This window comes from Alosa alosa, chromosome 10 (assembly GCF_017589495.1).
Source record: "Alosa alosa isolate M-15738 ecotype Scorff River chromosome 10, AALO_Geno_1.1, whole genome shotgun sequence".
NCBI classification, from domain to species: domain Eukaryota; kingdom Metazoa; phylum Chordata; class Actinopteri; order Clupeiformes; family Clupeidae; genus Alosa; species Alosa alosa.
In genome coordinates this window covers 256,849-284,264 of record NC_063198.1, presented here as the reverse complement: position 1 = coordinate 284,264, position 27,416 = coordinate 256,849, and the positions used below count along the sequence as shown (strand labels likewise).

The 27,416-nt window shown below is 41.3% G+C and overlaps 1 protein-coding gene across 1 annotated transcript in view; it reads left to right on the top strand.

Moving 5' to 3' along the window:
- usp48 (ubiquitin specific peptidase 48) overlaps window positions 1-27,416 on the top strand; it is a gene marked incomplete in the record, with an annotated part of 222,083 nt that overhangs the window by 57,062 nt on the left and 137,605 nt on the right. The window contains 1 exon segment of the mRNA XM_048254240.1: window positions 26,533-26,615. Coding sequence (XP_048110197.1) covers window positions 26,533-26,615 — 83 coding nt within the window.

The following is a 27,416-nucleotide window of genomic DNA, read 5'->3' as shown; positions in this document are numbered from 1 at the left end:
ACATTTATTAGATGCCACATTAATTATAGGCTAATATATTATATATAATATTCAGTATTCATTATTTAATGCTTAGCTGGAATGCATTTCCCTATCATCCTATTTTTAAAGCAGGCATACCTGTGGGCATGTAATTGGGCTATGGGTTTTCTTCAGGAATGGCATGTTTGAACGGGCACTGCACTAGTTTAACCAATTAAGACTGAAATGTAGGCTAAATGCAACCCAGCAGAAGACTATATTGGCAAATCATTGAACACCATTCACACATTGTATTCTGCACAGTCTCTACACACGGAGTGCTAATGTGTCTACTGTAAATAATTCAAATCATGTGTGAAAGTCATTAGGCTGGAAGCGCTAATGTGTCTATTAAGCTCATTAGCCTACTTTCAATAGGCCTACTGTACAGCCTGAGAGTGAAAACAACATGGTTGTAAGTTTGGACCATGATAGTTTCCTAACTTCAGTAGTCTGGACTAAGGTGGTTAATGACGTTTAGTAGCGTGTGAACGGGCACACCTGCACATAACAAGAGACTTAATGATGGACTACCTTAGTTTAATCTGTGAAATCATCTGTTTTTCTTTATTCAGGGTCATCAAGTTAATTCATTGGTTCATATAGACTGACTGTTCCGTGTTCTCCCCACAGAAAGGGCAACCCAGCGTACATAGGATATTACTCAGTATTCCACATTTGTTTGTTTATTTTTTGTTCAAAAGGGAACCAAGTAATAAACCTGGAATAATAAGAAATGCAATGTTTCAATTTCCATGTGCATACTACAACCAACACAGCTCCCCAGTTCTTTACCTCAATAGCCCAATAACATTAAATAACATTCAAAATACAAATAAATAATAATATTATTAATATACTATAATAACAGTAATAATAATCCATAATCATCATCATAGTCAACATCATTTCATAATTTGCATGTACATTCAAACATTATGCACTACATTCAAACATTAAGCACTATATTCCTAAGTCCTACCATAAGCCTATTCAAAATGCATGCAGTCTTTTCTATGAGCAGGAAACTACCGCTGGAAACTACAACTCCCAAAATGCCTATTCAAAACGCATGCAGTCTTTTCTGTGAGCAGGAAACTACCGTTGGAACTACTAACCCTAGCCCCGAGGCAAAACAAGGAAGTACGTTACCTACGTTAAATACCAGTCCGCGATTCATACTTCAAACATTTTTAAAGCTAAAGAAAGTAAACACGAATGGACACGTATGGTACAGCAATGTTGTAAGTCTAAATGTTAACTTTATGTCCCACAGCTTTGCCGCCGCATCAACTTATAACTTTGGAGCATAACGTTATCTTTATCAGTTAACTTAACTGCTTAGATCCACCGGAGCATAGCGTTATGGTGGGTTTCCACACAGCGAAACACCTCGCGATTTTTTATTAGCGAAATTTAATTTCCGCCGATGGGCGGCTAAAACCGCTAACCTTTGACAGCAGTGTCTAGCCAGTGATGGCAAGCGAGCTAATTAGGCTAATCAGCTAATTCAAACGTTTAAGTACTTAATGAAGATATCCAGGGGTCTTTATGCCGCGACTAAGTTGATGTTGCCTATAAACAACAAGGTCAACTAGAAAATGCAATTCCAGGGAATTACCATTGCATGTAAATGCAAAAAAGCTGCTGTGTATAACATTATATTACTTACAGTATGATTATTCAGATTACACAGTCTTACAGTATTCTTGAAAACCACTTACTTGGTTAGATGTTAGCTTAGAGTATATGACAGTCAGTAAAAATAAATGGTCAATTCAATATTGATCAACATTCTTTGTTTTAATACAGCAGAATGATACTCAGAATACACTAATGAATGCTAACCAATGTAAGCTTGAAGTAAAATTACATTGGTCATTTTCATGCACTGTAATAAGAAGAACAGTGATAATAGTCCATTGCATTTACATGCAATGCAATAAGACATAATATATTTCATACCTGTGTTGCAGCATGTAGCCTAGCTGTCTAGCTAGGTTTACAATGCAATCCAATGTCCTAAAATACTAGCATTTCGCCTGTCAGCTAGCTAAAAAGATCGAGTGCTTAAACTAACATATATAGTGGTCTATTTAGTGTATGTGCTCTGACTGAGTTCGTGTGGCATATAAACCACAATTCGTGTTGATACAAGTGCCAATGTTCGTGTAGAAACATTTTAATCACATACAAATTTTCGTGTTACAGCTCAGGTAGTCTCCGCCATCTTGGTCAGACTTTTTTGTAACTCCCGCCTCCAAACACAAAGACGCGGACCTGATTGGTTCTCGAATGGTCCTCATTTAAATAAAGTTAAACTTTGGCCAACTTTGTTTCGCCTGCCTCGGCGATTCGCTTTAATTTCGCCCAACCAGGGCGAATTTCGTCTCCATTCAGCCTCAATGAGAGCGACGCGAAATTTCGGTGTGGAAACACACCGTTATCTTTAACATGCAACGGACGTAAACACAGCAACAACATAGCATGGCGACAGCAGACAACATGAAGCGTGAATCATAAAAGCAGACAAGAAAACATTTGAAATTAAGAGAGCTTACCAAGTGGCTGCACACCGGGTTGAAAGTCATTACAAACTAAGTGAATCTCGCGCTTCCTTTTCACGTAGTAAACACCGTTCACATGTCCTCACAGCACACTCCTCTCTTAAAGAGGCACTACACTATTGGGCTGCTAAACCTCAAACGTTTCTCCATAAGTGTTACTGGCATTTATAAGCATGTATAGCTCTGGCAGGTAAACATTTGATCACACATGTAAATAAGAAATAACAAAACTTCACAAATGACAAAACTCCACAGAAAACACAACACTGACCTTGTAAATTAACGACTGCTTTGAATTAATGTTTAACATGCGTCATTTAAATATGTGCTGGTGAAACAGTTGTGTACTCTATTGTTATTTACCCCCTATTCATCCATACATGCTGTCAATTCTGTGGTGCAGTGCGTTAAGGCTGGCTGATGACAGCCGCCGTTGCGCAGCAGTTATCAGTCCCCTGTCCATGAGTTTGAATCTGGGTGGAGATTTTGACAATATTCACATCGTTGTCCTAAGTTAATCTTTTGTGCAGATCATATAATCAAGGCCTTCTTGACCTTGTTTGTGTAAACTAACAAGGAATCCCCCCCACTCCATGAAAATCATCAAAAAGTGTGCACCGGAACTATGCTTCTACTATCATTCTACCACAGGTCGAGAGGTGTAGTTGTAACTACACAACTTTACAATAATGGTTGCGAACGTTCGTTGCTACTATGGTTTTGGGAAACACTAACGTACGCACCCCTGTTCTGCTACTAGGCCACTGAAAGGGGTGTAAAAGTGACAGTGAGATAGGGAGGAGCAGCTCTCTTTTCCATGCGCTGTAGCACAAAAAAACAAAAATATTCTCTTCTCTTCTCCCCTAATCTCCGCTTAGTTTACATTTTCTAATTTCATTTCTATTTATGTTTGTCCTTCTTATTGACTGAGTTGGCGTCTGATCCATATGAAGTCCCGCTGTTGTGGAAGGTTGATAATTTCTCTTCTGTTTTATTGAAATGCTGAATTGATTTGACCGAGTCTAACTGTTTCCAATGGTGTAACAGCAAAAGTTACAGTGGGCAGTGCTTCGATTTGGCCAGCTTCACTCGCGGTCCGCGCGTGGGATCACGCGACTTTAATTTGTATTTTTCCAGTGAGACGCTGCAACAACCCAAACAACCGGTAGATGGCTCAAGTGAGCAGGGTGTCTCGTAAAAAGAAATGGAGCCTGGAAAACCCTACACAGACTTCACTACAGACTTTAGCAGACTGGTTTAGAAATAATGTAATAGCCAGAAATATGCCTGCCCTGCCCTAATAAAAAGAAATATTTGGTTAACTGCGCGAGTGAATCCCGTTTGCAGCCGTAGAGACGCAGGACAAATTCAACATTCTGGTTTTCTCCGAGTGCAACGATGATAGACAGACATCATTTGGACAAAATATAGAGTATTAACCTCCGTTGCTCAGCCAAATGACTTCTTGTTACGTCCTGTTATCACGGAGTTACAGGCGATAAACGATTTTTGATGGTCACAAGTTTACTTCATTAGGAACTGTTCGTTATTTATTTAAGGGGCTACCGGAGGAGTTTTGGGAGCATTAGTCCAAAAAGACGTGACCCTCCCTCGCCAGCAATACTACATTTTTCTATGACCCTCCAAAGTGATTATGAAAAAATCACTGTCAACTTTTTCCGGGTTTATCGCCTACTGTATTTTAACGTTTTCACATATTTGGCCATAAGCCGTTTATCATAGGCTATCACTAAAACCAAACTACAAAGGCGAACACTTTAACAGGGGGAATTAATTGGGCATGAATCATGCTGAACGCTATTTCGCTACCTTAGAATAATAAGGTTCTATCTGCGTTTTGAGTAGGTACAACCGGGACGATTGAAACGGGGACGAATGAAACATTCCGATTTTCTCCGAGTGCAACGATGATAGACAGTCATCATTTGGACAAAACATGGAGCATATTAACCTCCGTTGCTCAGCCAAATGCCTTCCTGTTACGTCCTGGTATCACGGAGTTACAAGCGATAAACGATTTTTGATGGTCACAAGTTTACTTCATTAGCGGTTTATTTTTTGGATTATTAAAGAGTGTTTTTCATTTAAAGGTTTGACTTCGTGCTTATTCAGTAGAGGATTTAGTGCTCTCCCCAATCCCAGACGTTCACATTGCATGTTTGTTTGTAATGGATGCAACCGCGAGATAGGCTATGCGTTTGACAATGAGTTGTTTTTTTTTTTTTGACACTTTGACCCAACAGCAGTCCACATTTTATTTATTCCTCCGGTCACCTTAAGCTCCATTCAGATGGCAAACTACTAGCAACAAGATACCATGTGATGTTAATGTATTCAGGGACTATAGGCAAAATAACCACTGGCAATATGAAATGCTTTACAGATGATAAGCGAAGAGTGAGCGGAGGACGGAAAAGAATGATTCTTTTTTTTTTTTTAATGCAACACTACGACATGCACATGAATACTACATACGACAAACAGACGTACATTACATAAACACATACTGTAACTTAACAAGACATCACATTGACTTGGCTTCCACAAACATAACACAACATAACATTAATAAGAGAAAGGCTAAGGATGATTTGCGTCCAGGATGATTACAGATATGATTATCAGGGATGAAATTGATGACCGGAATGAAAAGAAGGGGGATGGGGGTGCGGATGGTAGCTCTAAGAGTGTGAATGAGGTGGTGTTGGGATGGGGGTGGGGATGGGGGGTGAGGGGTAGTGAGTATGTGAGGATGTATGTGTGTGTGTGTGTGTGTGTGTGTGTGTGTGTGTGTGTGTGCGCATATGTATAAGGCTGGTTTGCTGTTGGGCCAGGAGGAGAGAAGCTGGAACATAGAGAGGGAGAGTTTCAGAAGAGGAGTTGTAATTATTCTATTAATGATAAGTATAATAATAGGAATAACTGATTGCCTGGTTGATTGCCTGACTGATTGCCAACCTGGGCACCCATTAATGGCCACAGTTCCACCCAGCCCCTGCAGTTATACTGCGACGAGCTGACAGAGGGGAGGACCTGCGTGCCACCCATCGCCTCAGGCCCCCAGCATATGCACACATCCCCCACTACCACGACCAACCACACCTCGCCCCCAGACCTTCACCCAACACGCCACTCTTGACCTAAATATGTACAGTATGTGAATGGCTAGGTTGAGGGATCTATCTAGAATGTAGCATTAAAAGAAGTGGGCATGCATGGTGAATATCTGTCAGGATTTCCCCATGCACACCACACTTACCCTGTGTAAGATGTATGCCTCAACAATGTGTGCATTAAAATAAGTGAGGCATGCAGATAGACACCTGATGAGGCATCTACCTGCACTCCACTCTTAACCTAGCCTGTTTTGTAGTTTTGTTTATGTATGTCACCTAACATGTAGTGCGATTAAAAAAGAGAGTAAAAGCGTGCTGTGTGCTTCCAGGACAAGGCGTGTGCATGAGCGTATGAGGAGGGTGCACACCGGGGGCCCAGGGCCAATAGATAATCCACAGGACCCAACCACTGCCAAAACCACACAGCGACCCGCCAGGACCGAAGTCTCCCAAGCCATCCAATGGGGCCCCGCAGAATAACGATGGGAGAGGCAGAGAGAAAGAGGAAATTAGTAAAGTTATCAGAGAATGTAAATAAAAGGGGAGGGAAAGAAGGGGATGCTATTTATATTACTACTACTAATAATAATAATAATAATAACAATAATAGTTCCAGCTACCCTCCCCTGCCTAGTGTTCGATGATATGTGTATCTGTTGATGAAGTGTGTTATGATCGTGTGGAGATGGAACTCAGGCAAAGAGGGTCAGGACTGTAAGTAGGTGATAAAGGGGTACCAAGGAGAGGTTGTATCCTGAGTATTGATTAAGTTTGTAGTTGATAGGTTTTCTAATGATATATAGTCTGTTAACAAGTTTTTCCAATGAGTGATGTGAGCTTTTTTCTTAGATTTCCAGTTCATGAGGATTGTTTTCTTGGCGATAGTCAAGCTACCAGTAGTGTTTTATTGCGGAGTTGCTTAAATTGACTGTGGATGTATCACCAAGTATGCATAAGGAAGGGGATGCTGGGATGTGACAGCCAAAGATGGAAGAGAGAGATTTTGTGACACTCACCCAGAAGTGGTTGATTGGAGTGCAATGCCAAACCGCATGAATGTATGTATCTGGGTTATTTTGTGTGCAGTGAGTGCAAAGATCCGAGCCAAACCCCATTTTTGCCAATTTATGTGCAGTGAAGTGGAATCTGTGAAGAACCTTGTATTGTATTAGTTGTAGATTACTATTCTTTGTCATGAGGTAGATGTTTTTTGCACATTTTGGTCCAGAAGTCGGCACCGGAGTAATTGATAAGTCTGATTCCCATTTGTGATATGGCAGGCCAATTGTTTTTCTGAACAAGATATAATTTTGTAAATTTGGGAGAGTATTTTTTTGGGAGAGGGAATATTAAGCAGCTCTGAGATTGGTGGGGAATGTCAAGGTTAGCTGTCTGGATGTTAATTTTCCCTAGGATAGATGATTTAATTTGCAGGTATTGTAAGAAGTGTTTACTCTCGATGCCGTGCTTCTGGACCAAACAGGAAAATGAGGCCAGATTATTGTCTTGAAGAATGTGTTGAAGGTGATTGATGCCCTTTCCATCCATGTGTGAAAGTTAAGTGTTTTTTTGGACGGTGAAATCTGGGTTATTCCAAATCGGGTGCGAATTGATGGTGCTATAGGTGAATCAGTGATGTGGTAGAATCTCCACCAGGCTGTCAGAGTAGCTGAAATTGTTGGGGCTTTGAAGGATGGATGTTTTTGACCGACTGACTGCAGAAAGGGAGATCTGAGATTTTAATTTCTTTACAGATTGTTTGTTCTAGGTCTAACCAGGTGTTGTCTGAGGGGTGGGGTGTAGCCATTTGTGGATGAAGTGGAGCTGGTTGGCCAGGGCATAGTGCTGGAAGTGTGGGGCCTCTAGTCCTCCCATTGCTTTTGGTTTTGGAGAGTGGCGAGTTTGATCCTTGGGGTCTTATCTTTCCAGTAGAATTTAGTGATTAATGAATCGAGAGACTTAAACCAGAGGGTGGTGGGCTGGGTTGGAATCATAGAGAATAGATAGTTTATTTTGGGCAGTATTGTCATTTTGATTACTGAGATTCTGCCCATGATGGATAATGGGAGGTTCTTCCAGCGTTGAAGGTCATCATCTATTGAAGTGAGTAGAGGGGAATAATTTAGGCTAAATAAGTCTGACAGCCTGGGGAGACTTTTATCCCTAAGTAAGTGATATAGTTAGTGCAGAGTGGGATAGGTGAAGAGTTGGCTGTCACATCCCAGCTGTTGGGATGTAATGGGAGAACTGCAGATTTATTCCAATTGATTGAGTATTCAGAAATTTTAGAGAATGTGTCAATGAGTTTGATGGTTTCTTCTACTGATGTTGTGGGGTCTTGAAGAAAGAGAAGAATGTCGTCAGCATAAAGGCTGATTTTGTGATGCATATATGGAGTCTGGACACCTTTGATGAGGGGTTCTGACGGATGGCAGCTGCTAGGGGTTCAATGAAGATTGTAAATAGTGAGGGGAGAGTGGCACCCCTGTCTAGTTCCCGGTGAAGAGTGAAACTTTGTGATGTTAGTCCATTGGTGATTACTGTGGCTGAAGGAGAGGTATATAGAAGTTTAATCCAGTTAATGAACGACTCCCCGAAGCCAAACCTCCCTAATGTGGAAAACAGGAAATTCCAGTTCACCCTATCAAAAGCTTTTTCTGCGTCCAGAGTTGCTATGATGGTATTATCTTGAAAATTTGTAGAGTGATACATTATATTTAACAGTCTCTGCGGGTGGGTTGGTGGATGAAATTCTACCTTTAATGAAGCCTGTTTGGTCTGGGTGGATAATGGATGGGGTGACCTCTGCTAATCTGTGTGCTAGCATTTTTGCGATTATCTTATTGTCCACATTGAGGAGAGAAATTGGTCGGTAGCTGGATGGCAATGTTGGGTCCTTATTGGGCTTGAGGAGCAGTGAAATTGAGGCTGTGGTGGAACTAGTTGGCAGACGTCCTTTCTGTTTTGATTCATTAATCATTCTGATGAAAAGTGGAGCTAAGATGGTCCAAAATTGTTTGTAGAACTCAGCAGGAAAGCCATCCGGACCTGGTGCTTTATTATCGGGCATCTGTTTCAGAGCATCAAACAGTTCTTGTTGAGTTATAGGTGATTCTAGGTTTTTTATTTCGGTCTCATTGAGTTGTGGTAATTCGATGCTGTTTAGGAAAGAGTCTATGAATTCCTGGTTGGGGTTTTATTTCTGAAGAATATAGTTTATTGTAAAACTGGTAAAAAAACATGATTTATTTCTTCAGGTGAGCTGGTTAGCTTCCCTGCTGAGTTCTTTATGACCGGGATTGTTGATTTTTCTTTGTTACGTTGGATTTGATTTGCTAAGTATTTACCTGATTTATTGCTATGGTGGAAGTTTTCCTGCCTTAGACGGTGAATCATAAATTGAGTGTGTTTATTGAGTATTTCATTGAGTTTGAATTTATGTTTCCTAAGTTTTGCCTGTGTTTCTTCAGTTGGGTTGCTTGCATTGGTTTCTTCTAACTGTTTAATTTTATTGTTGAGTTCTACTTCCTGTTCTTTTTTTTTCCTTCTTTTTTTTTTGTATACTGAATGAGATGATTCTTCCTCTGAGTACTGCTTTTCCTGTTTCCCACAGAAGGGAAGGAGATGATTCAGGGAGCCGTTCATTTCTAGAAAGAATGCCCACTCTCCCCAACAAAACTGATGAAATTTGGGTCTTGTAAGAGGGATGTATTAAAACGCCATTTGCTAATTGGTCGCTGTTGGTTCGTTATGTTCCATTTAATTGTAACTGGGGCATGATCGCTAATGACTATGGGATGAATAGTTGAATCAGAGATATTTTTCATTATAGAGTTGCTGGTTAGAAAATAATCAATAATAGGAATAGGTGGTGGACCGAGAAAAAAGAGTAGCATTTGGAGTCTGGGTGCTGAAGCCGCCAACAATCGCCAAGGCCAGAATCGCTCATGAACTGTTTTATTGTTTTTTGTGGATTGCCAGATTCGTTTGCTTTTAGAGTGATCAGATCTGTCAAATGTGGGGTCTAACACTGTATTAAAGTCGCCTGCAATTATGATGGGACAGCCTGATAGAGTTGAGATGGAGGTGAAGAGGTTCTGAAAGAAAACTGGGTTGTCTGTATTAGGGCCATAAACATTAACAATTGTTACAGGGGTATTGTGAATTGAGATGTTTATGATGACAAAACGTCCTTCTGGGTCTGTGATGGTGGCGTTATGGATGAATGAGATTCTTTTGTTAATCAGAATGCAAACTCCCCTTTGTTTTGTATTGTAATGAGATGAGAAAATGTGATTGAATTGTCTTGATTTGATGCGGTGTAGTCTAATTCTGAGAGATGAGTTTCTTGTAGGAGACATATGTCAGCTTTTAAACTATCCAAATGATTTAAGATTTTCAGCCTCTTTGCCTGAGATCCAATCCCACGGATGTTCCAGGTCAGGAATGTAAGTGTTACCATGTTGTGATTGTACAGTTATGAAAATGTTTGATAAGGTGGGTATTGTGTGTGTGAGAGAGTGTGTGCAGGTGTCAGTTAGATAGGAGAGGGGAAGGGGGTGGAGGAATAGGTGTGTAATGTGGTGTGCGCGAATGAGATGTAAAGGGTAGGGGCTGAGAAGAATATAGAGCATAAAGAGGTAGGAATTTGGTTCTGGAGTGGTGACAGCATGAACATTTCCTGTTTAGCATTGAAAACATACAGATCATAATTTGACTTTAGCCTATAGACATAATAAACAAAAACAGACAGGACACACAAGAAAACATGTATAGACAAAACACCATGAATAACATTAAACATTGAGAGAGCAAAAGAGAATGGGTGGGTAGGGGGAGCAAAAGGAATGAAACATAAGAAGAGAGAAGAGAGAGGTGATCCAAGCATCAGTAGGCAGTGGGTTAGAGAGAGAGTTGAGGGTGACAATGTTATAATCAAGATGTATGTTGGCATGATGTATGATGTGCTATAGCCAGGTGGTGATATTGGGGTTGCGATACAGAGTTCCATTGACATACAGTTTATCGACTGACAGTGCTGCTCGTTTGCCCTCTTGCCTGAGTTGTTTCATTATGGGCAAGAGGGCTCTTCTTCTTTCCTGTATTACTTGTGGAATTGGTCGTTTAGTCCTAATGAAGTGCCTTTCAGTTCTTTCCCTTTGCTTTTGATGAGTTCTTTGTGTTTGAAGTGTTGAACTTGGCGATAATGGAGGAGGTTTTTTTGTCTTTGGAAGTGAGGCGGTGTACGGTGGAAGGTAATCTTGTCAACTGTTTCTGGCGGTAGTTTGAGAGATGACTGCAAGAATTCTTTAACTGCTTTCTCTGGGTCGCCGGGGTGTATCTTTAGAAGTTGGCAGGGGAATTCGAAAAAATGAGGTTATCAGCATGCCGCGGCACTGGAGGTCTAGGATTGTTTCTTTCATGATCCGATTTTTTAGCTGGTGAGTTGATTAACATGGTCGGATAAGTTTGTAATATTTCCTTTGAGTTCACGGTTTTCTAATGCGAGTGTGTCGATCTGTGATTGGGAAAATTCGAGGCTGGCTTTTAAGTCCTTAATATCTGCGTGCAGATGTTCCAATATTACAAGTTTGTTGTTTATGGATTGTAGTAAACTGACCTCGATGGATGTAGAAGTAGCGCAAAGCGATAGGTGATTCTGGTTCAGTCTCTGTTGAGTAGTCACGAGTGCGTTTCTTGCTGGGTTCAGATGACATAACGTCCAGAATGAAGAGGTTGCCGTTGGAAAAGGTGGAGAATATAATCCGGTTTTTGATGAGAGTTGTAGAGAGGTAGTGGTTGTTTTTAGTAGAAGAAAAATAAAGTTTTGTATTTCTGTTTACAAGCGTCAGTGTTCAGTGCGCTGCCATTTTGGATCTCACCCAAAGTCTCGCGATGTTCAGTCTGATCTCATCCTGATCTCCAAGTAGCCCGAAAAGAATGATTCTCAATGATTGACAATGAGTTGTTAACAGAACCAAGACATATAGCCCAGCAGCAATCTAGGGACTGATCGTTATTTATTGAAAGGGCCACCGGAGGAATTTTGAGTGCTTCAGTTGGAAGTTGCATGACCCTCTCTTGCCTGCTAGAAATTGTTCAATGACCCTCCGACAGAATTGTTAAAAAAGACATGACCCTCCCCTGCCAATTGTCTTCCGCCCGCGCCACAGCCACACACTTTGTGATAACGTTCTTAAATCAATCTTTCCCGTGAGCTTGCATGCTACCAGTCCTTCCTTTTCAAATGTGTTGCGCCTGTTTGCACAATTTCACAAATAATCATATGTGATTAATAGTATGACAAATAATCCCTGTGCACGGGGACCGAAACAATGCATGCCAACTTTTTCCGTTAATGCATTTATTCTAGGTTACTGTCAGTGACTGCCGTGAGAGAAGCGGGTTCTGTGTTTCGTTCATGTCAGTGACTGACGCGAGAGAAGCAGGGTCTGTGTTGTGTTGTGTTGCGTTGCGTTAATTTATTTTCATTGGGCATGCCGTGCCGTCCACAGCTCTTCAGTTCTGACAAAGCCAAAATTACTCCTTTTGAAACAATGAGTGCAGGAAGCGCGTTTTATGGTTATATTGCTTGACGGGGGGGGGGGGGTCGTCCCAAGCAGCTTTCAGCCATAAGGCTACTTTGAGAACATTTCAATTCACCCGACACTAATATTCAAAATGTTGAAAACTATTTCGGCATAGCCTATAAAGCAGTTTAATTAAATGGAATGTTAGTTGTAAACAAACGAGCTACTTGGTGAGGCTTGGCCTCACAGATCTTCGTGCCTTAGATGGCAGGAAAAATCTTCACGATAGGCCTATTAACTAACCACCCGGTTCACGTTGGCTGGGGGGAAGACAATTGTGCCCAGTTCATCCGGCCCTTCCCCCAAAAAATCACTCCTTCCCACCTCAGCTTAAAAGAAGTCAAGAGGACTCCTTACTCACAGACCTATTCACAAACCTGCTGTTTTGAAATCCTATGCAGCTACAGGAGCTTCCAATCGCGAGGAAGCAATTTTTGCATTGTAGGCATAACTAACATGCAATACTTGCCAACAACAACCAAAAGTAGGCTAATCATTGTCAACATGTAAATAAAATGTAACATTATTGTGAATCAAATTAAAATGTTCTCTTTTGCAAAGCGTAGGCATAGTAACATAATAATTTAATAATGTTACAAAGATACTACATCAATCCATTATGTTTCATTGGGCTACTAGGCTATTTGTTTTGCCTTGATTCATTTAGGCTAGGCCTTTTTTATTCAGGGACCATATTCACAAAAATTTTAAGGCTAAAAGTAGCTCTTAACTGGCGAATTTAGGAGCAAGAAAAATGGGCATGTCACTCTAACTTTTAGGACTCCTAATTTTTTCACAAAAAAGTAATTCCGAAGCATTTTAGACCTAAAAGTAGCACCTAAGTCTGGGACAGCTTAAGTCGAGAGGACTCCTAACTCACTAAGACCTATTCATAAACAGTTTTTTTTTGGCATTTTATTCTGCGATGTTTTGAAATAGCCTATGTAAACAGGAGCTTCCAATTCTTGAGGAACAGCCACCAACAACAACCAAAACTACTCATTGTTAACATGTAAATGAAATGTAGCGTTTCATTGTGAATCAAATTAAAATGTTCTCCTCTTTGCAAGCGTAGCCTAGGGATATGGTGACAGATTAATTTAATAATGTTGCAAAGGTAGGCTACTGCATCAATCAGGCCTATGTTTCATTAGGCTACTAAGCTATTTGTTTTGCCTTACTCTTTATTCATTTTAGGCTAGGCCTTTTTATTCAGTTATTAATCATCTTCCGTCCTTAGCACTACTTGTGTAAGCGCCAGCATTCTCCGACCTGTCACCTGTCAGTCATCATCGGAAGAGGTGTTTGGAATTCCCGTTACAATCGTCAGCCAATTAAGGTGGTCACTTCAGTCATGCATGAGTAATGGCGTCATCCATAGCCATGAAGACTCACTCCCTAGTTTAGGAGTTGTCTGAAAAACTTTGTGAATAACTTTTAAGAAAAACTCCAATCTAAAATCTTTAAGTCTGCGATTTAGAGTAGCCTACTCTAGTAGTAAGATAAAAGCCTTTGTGAATAGCCTCTGGCCCCAGTTATTCATCATCTTCCGTCCTTGTGTAGCCACGCGCATTCTGAGACCTGTCACTTATCATCGTAAGGGAGGTGTTTGGAATCATGCCCGGCGTTACAATCATCAGCCAATCAGCCAATCAAGGTGGTCCGCAGCTTGCCCATTTACCCAAATTAATGGGTGAATATTACTGATGATCATTGTTATTTAAGAACATGCAGTGTCGCGTAGGGTACCAAAAACATCTTGCTGCGTAAAAAAAGCATCATAATCACATTCTGGCGGGTCTGTTAATTACTGTAGGCTCGCCAAACCACATGCCTTTATTTTGGGCAAGCCTGCATTCATTCATTCATTCATTCATTCATTCATTCATTCATTCAACCTTTATTTATTCTCGGAGGGTCATTGAGGAAAGCCCTCATTTTCAATGAAGCCGAAATTACAGAAGCCCAACAAAGCTCCACAAACAAGACATCATTCGAGGCCTTCTGTTGAAGAATTTTATATAAAGCCTGCTGACAGTAATCCTCCTGCCCCTGATAGGCCTACCACAGCTGTGGATAGTGTGGAATGTTCAAGTAATAACACAATCAATGTGTGTCTCAATTGTCTCCGCTGACCACCTCACACATTTCTCTAGATTTTTGCAACGAACTTACATGACACAATGCCATAAAATATGCCAGTTTTAGGACACAGAATAATGTTTGTAATGATACCAGGTAGGCCAGGTATTGTCGAAGGTGCATGGTGAAGTGAAATTCTTACTTTGGAAAACAAACATTTGCGATATCATCGCCGATCATCAGAATATTGCAACAGATTCTGTGTTCTGGACTGTAGGTAACTTGTTAAGCCAGTGGTTCTCAAACTTTTATTTCATTCCCACTTTGATCAAGGGGCATGACTGATGATAGTGGAGATAACGTGTTATCGAGTCTTTTGCAAGTCAGCATCTTGACGGTAGTCTATTAAAAATATAAGTTTTCGATGTCCCAAGCGGAGAGCCATACTTTATTGCTTTTAACGATCTCTATGCTACTCACAAAAATGTAGGCATGGGGACATGATGAAGTAGGTTATCCAACTGTAGTGTGTGTTAAATTATTGTGATTACGAGCCAGTGGTTTTCAAACATTATGCGTGACTCGGACATCTAACTAAATGCAACAGGCTCATGTAATAGTCCTCGCATTTGCAAAAAAAAGAGGACCAGTGTTTTTGTCAAATTGCAAATAGCTATTCGTTTTAACTATTTTTTTTTATGATAGTAGAAGTGCTTTTTTGTATAGGCTACTATCTTAATCTTGGAATATGGGGAGGGAAGTGGTAGCGTGCACTCAGCCAAATATGAATGTAATTCTGCGGCATAAAAGCAGATGTAATTGTTTATTGTACAGAAAAATTAAAATTACATGTCAAGCAGTCAATTGACTACATTGCAGTCAAGAAGGACAAATTAATATCTGAAACCCAAAGCGTGGGTCATAGTTGTCTAAGCCTCTATTAGCGTAGCCTGTTAAAAAAAAGCCAGATAGTATTAAATCGACAACAACATTGTTTTCTGCAGAAGCCTACCCAAGGCTACAGATTAATTCTGAACAGTTATTTCTCTACTGGCTCAATTATCACACCACTGTTTTGATTTAGCGTAGTTCGTTAACCCCAACACTGACAATAATGTAGACAGAAAATTTCGATTTCTATTTTTCGTGTAGTCAAGCCTTAAGCCATTCCCAAGTAGCCTAAATCGAGGTAATGTTTAATTATGCATGATTTATTTTGTTATTGAATTAAATAGGCTGGGATTACTCTCGGCAACAATTATGTAAGGGACGGCAGGCAGACCGATGGTACAGTGGCAGAAGCGAAGCACAGTGGCTGAAAGTGGTACTAAAGCTTCCGCGCCCGGCGTAATCTTGTGAATGAAGTGGTCATTTGAAAGCGATGCCCACTGTAAACGAAAAACGTAGTACAAGGATACAAGGAAGTTTATTGTCACATGCATATAGTTACTGGAAGTAAGAAATGCAGTGAAATTATGTCTGGTGTCAGCCTATTTGTGCAAAGTGGGGGGGGGGTAAAAGTGCAGTAGAAGAGGGGTTTAGTAGATTAAGTGGCAAGGGCTGCATAAGAAAGGTGGGGGAGGATTGGAATTGGGGGGGGGGGGGGGCACCAAAAGGCAACAAGGGCAAGGAAAAACTCCCTTACCAAGGAAGAAACCTTGGGCAGATCCACGGCTCAAGGGCTAACCCAACTGCCAGGGGTCTTGGTGTGTGTGTTGGGAGGATGACAGGGGAGATGGGATAGTGTGCTGTGTATGTGGGGAGAGGGCAGTGTGCAATATGTGTGTGGGGGGGGACACAGTGTGCTGTAAGTATGTTGGGGATGTGTGTTGGAGAAGCTTCCTGATGAAATAATGTGCTGTGTATGTAGGGGAGAGGGGGGGGCAGTGTACTGCAAGTATGGTGAAGGGACTATTGCAAGCAGAGTACTGTATGTATGATGTATGTGAGTGATGAAGATGTGTGTGTGGGCGGGAGGGGAGTGTAGCAGTGACTGTGTGTGTGTGGGTAGTTCTTTAACATTAGCAAATGATCAACCCGGTGAATTCACTGGCAGTCTGGAGATCACGTTAACGTTAGTTAGGCCTTGTAGACTGCAGTCTGGAGATCACTGGAAGCACAGTCTGAAGTAGTGGGCGATCGTGTAGATCCGCAACTCTGTGGACTTCTAACAGCGACCGTCTGTTACTCCGTGAGACTGCAGCTCCTCACCGCTAGGCTAACGTTAGTCTGCAGTTGGCATGGCAGCTCGCAGGTCAGCAACAGCTCGGCGGCCCGCGGCAGATCTTTTCGCAGAGTAGCTAGCCTAGGTCCAGCTGTCCTGAGAGATCCCCTCAACCAGACAGTGAAGTGCACCGTTCACGGATGGATGGAAGGATGTCAGAGGCCCAGTTAGTCTGCAGTTGGCATGGCAGCTCTCAGGTCAGCAACAGCTCGGCGGCCACGGCAGATCTCCCGCAGAGTAGCCCAGGTCCAGCTGTCCCGATGTTGGGCTTTCCCCTGTGTTTCCCTGTGTCTTCTCTTTTCCCGGCGTGTGTGTGTGTGTGTGTGCGAGCGCAAGAGTGTTTGTGTCTCTCTCTGCCTCCTGTGTCATAGAATGTGTCAATGAGTTCTGATGTGTTTTCATTGGGGGGAGGTGTCCGGGAGGGAATATTTAGGGGTTCAGATAGGTTAGCTAAGGGGCTAGGTTCTAAGATGTCTAGATAGATAGATAGATAGATAGATAGATAGATAGATAGATAGATAGATAGATAGATAGATAGATAGATAGGGAAATTCAAGGTCTCAGTAGCATACAGACATCACACACACATTCACTAACAGCAGAAAAAAGTAATTAAAAGTAGATCATTTAAAAAACACAACTAATCAATAAGGACAGTAGAAGATAAAGAATATACTAAAATACAAATTATACTAAATAACACTTAATCTAAATCAATTCTAAAAACAGTATCCACATAGTGGGTGATTAATCAAGAGGCGCTTGCAATGACTGAGGCAGGGACTGAGCCTGTGATTCTCTGTGCATAGAAAGGTAAGGTAAGGTGCTCTGTGTGAGTAAGTGTCATGGTGATGGTGCAAATGAGTAAGTCCAACAGTGCAACAGTGCAAGAATAAAGTCTAAAAACCAGCATAAAATAAATATGGACACATATAGTTTAGTAGGCAAGGTAATATATATATATATATATATATATATAAAAAAAAACTATATCTATGTATCTCTATACATCTCTCTCTCTCTCTCTCTCTCTCTCTCTCTCTCTCTATCTATATATATATATATATATATATATATATATATATATATATATAACTATATTAAGAAAAGGTATACGTCTGGCCACAATTCGGCTGTGGCATGGAGGGAGGGGTTATGCATATGTGCTAATATAGCACACAAACAGTGAGGCAGAAAGACGGTGGTAAAAAGTGGCTAGTCTAGTAAGTTTAGTCAGAGTAGAAGTGGATTACGTGCGAGTGAGTTGTGTTGCATTGTTTTGTTGGCCAATGAGTGTGAATGACGTGATTGAGACCGTGATTTATCAGCGATCAGTTTGTTGTTTTGTAGTGGACACCTGTTGCCCGTGCACTAGCCTGTACATCTAGAGGAAATAAATTACCGGAGTTTTGGAACGATATATCAGCCTCCCCGTCTCCTAACTTCTCATCAGCGTTACAATATGTTATCTTCAACCTTACTGTCGAATAGTAATCTGCTATTTGCTATTCTTCCACTGACTCTTAAATTTGTATCGCAAAGCCGGCATCGGTCATTTACATCCATCTTGTTCGCTCTGGTGGGGAATGGTTGTTGTATACAGCGCACGCAATTTCTGGTGAGCGTTGTAGTGTAGCTTACTTCCGCGATCGAGCTGGCGCGCAACATACGTCCGCGCCAAAGCGTTAGCGATTGGGTGAAATCAGATCCAATCGTTTCAAACTTCTACAGAGTCCACGCATCCAGCTTGCAAACGATCGTCAATAGCCGAGATCCCAGACCCTTGTAGAAGAGAAGCATACCAAGGGGATGGCCAATGGCCAGGCTAGGATCGGCCACTCGTTCACTGTTCTGTCGGTTTGTGCTCGGATGCATTTTTCCACACTTGGCTGCAAGCCCCCCTCCCCATTCTTTCACAAGCAGTGCAGCTTTCTGAAGCGGTGCTTTCTGAAGCTAATGTAACAACAAATACCACCAATATTGTAGTGTGGCAATAAAAGTATTCAGGGTTTGCGCAAGGAGCCTAAATATATAAATAAATTAAGGACATAAAATCCTTAACATGAAAAAGCTTAACGTAGCTTAATGTCCCAAAAAGTCGTTTTACTCCCTGTATGTGCTCATTATAAAGAAAGTTTAGCGTGTCCCAAAAAGAGCTATCAATTAATCACCAAACGTCTTATAAACAAGCCTTGCCAGGAGCAACACCTTGCAAAAAAAGAAAAAAATGATAAAAATAGGCCTAATAACGGTTGGAATGGAAAGATGCAAGTTGTTTTAAAAAACAAATGCTCCCGTTACCCCGCGGAAGTTGCAAAGTAGCCTAGCCTACACCCAGCCTAAGCCTACTTCAGAACACCTCATCGACTGTCTGTAGTAGGCTACAACTTCGATGTAATAAAAAGAGTTCTAAAGAAAAACGTCGCATCAACATTCCTGCCTGGATTCGAACTTAGGACTGCCTGAAAGTTGCAGACCTGTTTTGGAAATACGTGCATTAACCCACTCGACTGTCAGACAACGCTAGCTGCATCGAGTACTTGGTAGGACTGTACACTGGTTGCTGTGTCACAGCCTTGAGTAACCGAATTCGTTTTCCTTTGTCATATGAATGCTGTAATTTTGTTAACATTACTGTTAAGGAGATGCTGTAGGCAAAGGCTATATTTTAACCTTGTTAGTGTAAGAAAAGAAATTCAGAACTATTCACAAGGTTTCTGGGCAGCATATTTATGTTCTGTTAGCAAGCGAACTTCTCATGACTGCCGACAAAGTAGCCTACTGCCAGCTGACGAAGCTCTCATTTTAAAACATTACTGAGAGACAGGCACTGTACAATCAAGAAATCCTGACACTGAATCCAAAACTATGTTTGACATTATGTACAAAGCTTATAGTCTACAGTGGACTAGCATGTTGCAGGGGCTGCTAAAAACACAGACAAACAACACACTAAAAACTCGGCCAATCACAGCCCTTGTGTTCGAATGCTCCGTCCGATTCGACCGCGGAATGCCACAGCGGACTTATGGTGCCCCCAAGCGGCTGCAGTTGTACTTACATTTCACGTAGCTGCGTGAATCACGTTTTTCGTGAGTGAAGTGTCAATTTTTAACTAATACCCACTGTACGACATACAGCTTTATTTTGAGGAGTTGCAACTTTATTCAGTGGTCATACTTACAAGTCTGCTTCAACAACTGCTTCAGTTGCCAGCTTCTTTTTTCCAACTGCTTGCTGCTCATCTGTCTTTCTCTCTCTCCCGCTTTACCACTCACATACCGAGTTTCTTATAAGAAATATGCTGTAGCGTATGAATGCTATTTTGTTGACTTTAATATTGTTGCTGCTGAACCATGGAGGACAGGCCATCATGGAGTTCTGTCCATCATTAGTGATAGGCTTAGATTAAATGACTGCAATTAAATGCTGCTTGTTACATATTTTTCATATCAAAGTCCTTTTTGTGCGAAACTCGTTTATATCATTTTGTGAGAAACGGATGCAATTTCAGGCTGTATCGACGTCGATGCGCTCAGATGCCCACTATGCTTATTTTTTTTTCTGGGGGAACACTTGCTAGTTTTAACCAATAGGTTCCAGGGATTTTAAAACAGCTAAGGGATGCTAAGGGCCGGTGGTAGTGTAGTGGTTAAGGAGCTGTGCTAGCATGCAGTAGCATGAAAAGTTGTGCGTTCAATTCCCGGCTTCCACCATTATGCCCTTGAGCATGGCACTAAACCCCAAGTTGCTCTGGGGACAATGTAGTCCCTTGTAATAGAATTGACACATGACTTGAACGCTTCGGATGAAAATTGTCTGGTAAATGAATAAATGTAAATATAATGTAAATGTTACACACAATGTGATGTAGTTTTACCATGAGAGCAGAGTGATGTGATGAGTTTTTCTATTCTTTTCTAAAATGGTTGCTACATATAGTACACCTGGCAAGGTTTAATAGAGACAACGAGAAATATACACTGCAAAAAATGAAATCAACCCAAGTGTTATTAATCTCATATTAAGATCAAAATATCTATTTGGTATTGTTTTTAGCATGAAGAGACTTACCTAACGCTCTCTAGAAAGATCATTTTGACTACATTTAAGAAGAGTTTGACTTATTTTAAAGGAACACGCCACCCAATGTCAGTAGTAATATATGTTCTTACCTTAACTTTCACGAGTTCAGTTATACCTCTCCCGTGTCGGTATGTGCACTCAAACGCTCTGGGGCACGGCGCAAATGTGTTAGCATGTTGTTATGCTAGCAGGCTCAGACGTAGCCATAGATAGAAGTAATCAAAAACATCCACGTTTTCCCTACTTAAATAGAGTTGCACGAGCGTTTGAGTGCACGTACAGACACGGGAGAGGTATGACTCAACTCGTGAAAGTTAAGGTAAGAACATATATTACTACTGACATTGGGTGGCGTGTTCCTTTAAGGCGGGGGTTCTCGGGGAAGTTTTGATTGGTGAGGGCCAATTCAGGAACCCAACATTGAACTGAGGGCATGAAAGGGGCGGGGAGAAAAAAAAAAAAAAAAACCTGGGAAAAAATTGTAAACATTTTAATGACCAGGTTGCATCTCTACAGTTTTTATTTATTGCATTAAACACATTTTAATTCATAACTGAGGCTAAACCTAGCAAAACTTCTTAAGAAAAATGGCAATGCACACACAATCCCTGGGGTTCTCTACCCTCAACAGACAAATTTGGGATATAACAGTTCTGGTTGCAGTCCATTTCAAGTACAAACTTATTTAGAACAAACTGTCTCAGTGTGCCTTGCTTCTTATAAGCATAGGCCTTATTCAGGGCCAATTCCAGCTACCAAAGCACCACAGGAAAACCTGACGGCCACGAAACACCACTAAACGGAGATTCATTCTTTTCAAAGCACACAGTACAGTTGTACAGTTTTTTTTACAGATGTTATCAGATGTTATCGCGGGCCGCCAGAAATGTTTTTGCGGGCCGCCATTGGCCCCCGGGCCGCACTTTGATAACCTATGCTTTAAGGAGTCAAGACAAATTTGCTCAATGCACTGGCAGTCAAATTTGTTTGTTTTCAGGAGGAGCCGTTTTTAAATCAGTCAAACTCTTTTGAGTTTTTTTTCTTCGGATCCCCGCCAGACTGGACCCCCCGAAAGAAGGGTAGGGCGGACACAGTTTTTCTGTGAATATCTCGAGAACCGTAGGGCCTAGCAGGACACGTTTTTTGTATGTTGGTCTCAAGGGGCCATGTCAACCTTTCATTTGATGTATAGGGCCACCTAGTTTAAAAAATAAAAACCAAGGCATTGTAGTTCGGCAGTTAACTTTGGCTGACAGGTTCAAAACTGCACAGATTTCATCATTATGACACACTCTAAATGCATGCCAAGTTTCGTGGAATTCCGTTCATGGGGGACCATACAATAAATTAATATGTGTACATCTAGTGGCTGTACACTACGCATGCACACACACGCACTCATGAACACACACAAACACACACATAAGATATGCACACACATGCAGGCACACGCACACAAACACACACACACACACACACACGCACCAGGGATGGAAATTAGCACCAGCCAAATGCGGGTGAATTTATGCACTGGCGGGTGAATTTAGTCACTTTACCAGCCACTGTGGCGGGTAAGATAGAGCCTGACGGTTAAAAATAAGAAAGTGTCTCGTACGGATCATGTAATGTTATCAGTAGCCTATAATGATAAATCGTGCTGATTTGAAGTTAACTATAATAACTACCAGTGAGCCGCAGTCTCCCCGTAGCATGGCACAGCGCTTCACTTTTTGACACTACAATAGGCACACAAAGTGCGTCCAAATTCACCCATTCTTTTCTGTTGAACTACTTGAGAAGTGCTCATCACACATATCACATGAACGAGCCATTTCTCAGCTTTTAAACGGTGCTAGTTATTTGCTGTGAAAAATGGTTTGCGTTAAAGTTAAAATTTTCAATGGATTCAAATCTCCACATCCATTCATCTTGGTGGAGTATCTCAGTAACTCTTCATGCAACACATGACAAACCATGTATCAGCAGGGCCTAAATGTCAGCGCGGAATTGCGGGTATAGCGCATCATTTATTCAAGTCCCGCAACTCTAGCCATCATAATGCGAGAAATTCCTGCACACATTTTACAGCGCTGTAATGTGAATGCGGGACCAGACGAACCAACTTCTGACTTGAATCGAATTTAGCCCCATGCAGAGACACACACACGTGCACAGGACTTTGCAGGTGCTCTCTCTCTTGCGCGCGCACAGCAGGACTTGTCACCGCTGAAGTCAAATTATGCTAGGTGCTTCCATGTCTACTGCTAACTGAGGAAAGGAAAACAAAAGTTTAGCGATCAGGAACTGTCAGTAATTTTGGGTTACATAGAGTCGCCATGAGACGCGAGGGGACATGAATGTGTTCTCCATTTGAGGAACGTAATCTATTGCGGACGTGCACAGACACAGAGCGCATAGTAGGCCTACTTTGACTTTGTAGAGGGCGCATTCATTATGTGAAAGATACCAAAACAGCGATCAAACATTCTCAAATTGATCATGACACTCCTATTAGAAAATCATGTAAGTAAAGATTATGTTTTAAGACAGTGTTGTTGTGTCATTGACGCCTGTAATAAGGGAAAATACGATTTACGGTGTTGGATTCTCTGGTTGTTGCGTTGTGTTTTAGTTCTAATGTCTGTACTGAAGATGGTCAATAAAGCTTGACGGCGGGATCAGGATCGGCGATTAGATGATGATTTTATTGTAGATGGTACAACAATGAATAACAGAACACAGGCTAAGTCTCAAACAGTAAAACTGTGCAGAGTCTAACAGTTGTGGTTGTTATTAGAAGCGGCTGCTGAGCCTTCCGACAAAAGATGCTCCTTGGGTTGCTTCCTTGATCCGTCTCTGTGTCAAAATCTAAGACAAAGCCTGTTATACTAAAACATACAAACGTCAATCATGCCAACGTGGCAGGTGCCAACCAGTGTACAAAACCCGGCCCTGGCCAGATGGAGATACTAGCCCGAATAGGCAGACATGCTGTCTCCCTCGGCCCATGTTATCACTGATGTTCCTCGGATGTTCCTAAACATCAGGCTGTATGACCTTCCTGCTGGTACACAGGCCTAAGGCACAGTTATGTACATTTAATATTCCCTTGTGACGTCTGCCAAATCCCATAACCATAATATTTACAAATATCTAGGCTATATTTAACATTTATTTTCTATTTGGGGCTTAAAATTAATTTCTAAATGGCGGGGGGGATTCCCCACCTTCATTTCTGCATATAGGGGGGATTTACACAGTTTGGAGGGGGGGGGCATACATTTTACAAACCGTTGTAGAATTCTGGGGTATTCTCACTGTATTCTGATGTGTTCATATGTTACATCTGTGTGTAGTATACAACGGGGAGAGGTTCATATTATGGTTATGGGATTTGGCAGACGTCACAAGGGAATATTAAAGTCAGACGCCTTTGTCCAAAGCAAATATTAAAATCAGATGATGTAGGCTACACAGTTAGATCAAGTTGGATAGCTCCAGAACTCACGCCAAAGGATTGTCTTAAAGGAGCCACACCAGTTTTATGACACTATGGCATATGAATGCTGTTCAGTTGACCTTTAGTGTTGTTACTGTGCATGGAGGACAGGCCAATTTTGAGTTCTGTCCAACATTGGTGGTAGATTTAGAGAAAAATTCAGTTGTATCGCAATAATGCCGATAACCATCATAATTTAGGTTACTATAATCATGATATCACATTTGTATACCGTATCTCTAGTGGCTGGTGAAAAGGTTGAGTGGCTGGTAGATTTTGGAATCCACCAGTCACAGTGGCATGTGTACAAAATATTTAATTTCCATCCCTGACACACACATCTGGAAATGTGACAAACATGCTTGGACAAGGACCCATGGTTATCTTGCCCCCATGTAAAAGTATGGAGGATGGTAAGATAAGCAAAAGATTCCATAAGAACCACTGTTGGAGAGTTACAATCAAAGGTATCATCTTGGGGTCACCAAGTCCCCCAAAAAATCTTCAAAAGTGACCTCACTGCTAATAGATTATTTAGAGGGCATGCCAGGTAAAAGCCTGTCCAGTCATTTAATTACCAATGTAAATGGCAGGAGTTACTGAATGGTACAGTGACTTTGTCTGGAAGTGTGGTCTATTGTTAGCCTAGAAATCTAGACGCGCCCCTAGTGGCAGCAAAATACATTTGCTGCCACGGCTAGTCTAGCAACTCTCCGTTGGCTTGTGAGCTCCAGAAATCGAAACTTAATCAGGCCATTGAAATCGTGTATAGAGTCGTTAGGTGGGCTTAACATAATGATTGATGGCAGAGTTGCAACGGTTTGGCTTGAATTCCCTGCTACTTGAAAACAAATAAGATGGATGTTGCTGCTGGCGAACAGTGTGACACGAGTTAAGCTTTTATTATGTTGGCAAACGTTTGAACTAGCCAACTAGCTCCGCTGGTGGGAAACGCATGGGACTCATTAGCGCTGCCGCTGTCCTATTGCGTGAAAGACAACTGATTATCCCGCTCCTCGGACTGAGCACTGCGAACGGTGAGTGCCCAGACCCTACATTTTAATGTGGGTCTGGCTCGCCAGGCTAGTCTATTGTCAGATTGTCAGAAAATTGCGCTCTTTGGCTAGAAACACTTTAGGTGTGTTTGACATACATAGAAGAATGGCTATACTGAAAAGAACCCATACCTAATGAGAATTATGGTGGAGGGGCTGGGCTGTGCTGTTGTGGGGCTGTTATTTTCCCCAAAGGCCTTGGGAACCTAATTAAGGTGCATGGTATTATGAACACCAAGAAAAACCTAAACATTTTCAAAGGAAATCTGTCAATCTCTGCCAAGAGACTAAACGTGGGTCATGATTGGATCATTCATCAGGTCAATGAACCAAAACAAATATTGTTTTCTGAATACAAAATCATGCTTCGGACATTGCCATCTCAGTTCCCTGATCTAAACTCAGGGAAACGGTGAGTGATGCACAAAGAGGAGTGAGTCAAAGAGGAGATGCACAAGTGTGGACCTAGGAATCTGGACGATCTGGGGAGATTTTGTAAAGACTAACGGTCTTAAATCCCTTGCTTTGTATTCTCCAACTTTATGGGGTGTCCTTAGAATATTTTAAGCTGCTTTATTGGCAAAGGGAGGCTTAAGAAGGTATTGCAAGCAGGGGTGCCAGTAATTTTGAGTGACGTGTTTTTGTTAAAAATATTTTTATTTATTTATGAGAGGTTGGATTTTTCCCATTTTTTTCATTGTGAGATTACAATAAATCACCAACAGATATTTTTTTTATAGTCTTAGTATAGTAGTAGTATAGTATATATACTTTTTTGATCCCGTGAGGGAAATTTGGTCTCTGCATTTATCCCAATCTGTGATTACAGTGACCACACACAGCACACAGTGTACACACAGTGAGGTGAAGCACACACTAATCCCGGCGCAGTGAGCTGCCTGCATCAACAGCGGCACTCGGGGAGCAGTGAGGGGTTGGGTGCCTTGCTCAAGGGTACTTCAGTCGTGCCTATTGGTCGGGGTTCGAACCGGCAACCCTCCGGTCCAAAGTGCTAACCAGTAGGCACGGCTGCCCCTAGTCTTATAGTCTTTATAGTTTTTAGTCAACTTTAGCAGAGGTGCCAATAATTCTGGAGGGCACTGTATGTGAAATACTGTGTCCTTCACATGACCATATTCCTTGAAAATGATGCTTACCTCAAAAAGTGGTTAAGTGTTGCATAGAGTTTCTTTTGCATAGCTGATTGATAAAGAATGGATTAATTGGACTAATTGAATCTCTGGTTGTTCATCTTTTTGATTACTCCACAGGAAAACGGGTCATAAAAAGAAGCTGAACACCTTCATTAATTTCCCAGAGATCCTGGATATGGGACCATTTCTGGAAAGGAAAGGTATTGTCCTGTAAAGGTGCTCACCTTTTCTCCCTCAGTGCAGTGAATTGTGGTGTTCTTGGCTAGAATTAGCTTGAATCTCAGAGCTTGACAAGCTTATGAAGGGTCCAAGCAGAAATCTGCCTCTTTCTGTCCTTATTCATCTGATTTCCTATTTATTAAATGTGACTTATTATAATAATTATTATAATTGCTATTGTTATTGATATTATTATAGATATTACTGATACAACCAAAAATTTGGCATTGGTGTGCATTCAATAGAGCACATTTGCTAACATTTCGAGTGGCTGTCAGCAGCTAATCAGACAGTATTTTATGGCCCTGTTCACACAAGAACGAACGTCTTGAAAGCGATATTTTTACTTACCATTTTTAAAAAGTTTAGGGTCCACACGGCATCGTTTTCAGAAATTACCTCATCCACAAGGAAACTCTAAATCGATCGCAATATATGTGGAAAAGCTTATATTATACATTTTGCATTATGTCTGTTACAGAGCAAATTACATTGGGGAAATAGCGGCGGTGGTGCCAATTTCCCATAGTCTGGAGTGAGACTATTGTGAGACTATTTCATGCGAGATTGATGGAGTGAGGGGAAGTGACAAGACAGAGAGAGAATGACAGACAAGTGATTGGCCTCTCTTTGTGCTATTTTTGCAGACCTACCTATCAGTTGTTTCTGAGGGTTTTTTCCCTGGTTTGAGGTAGTACTCAAGAAATTTCTTCAAGGATGGCAGGTCTGAAAATATCTTCTCCATCATCAAGTTATTCAATTAGGCTAAACATGGCCTTAAC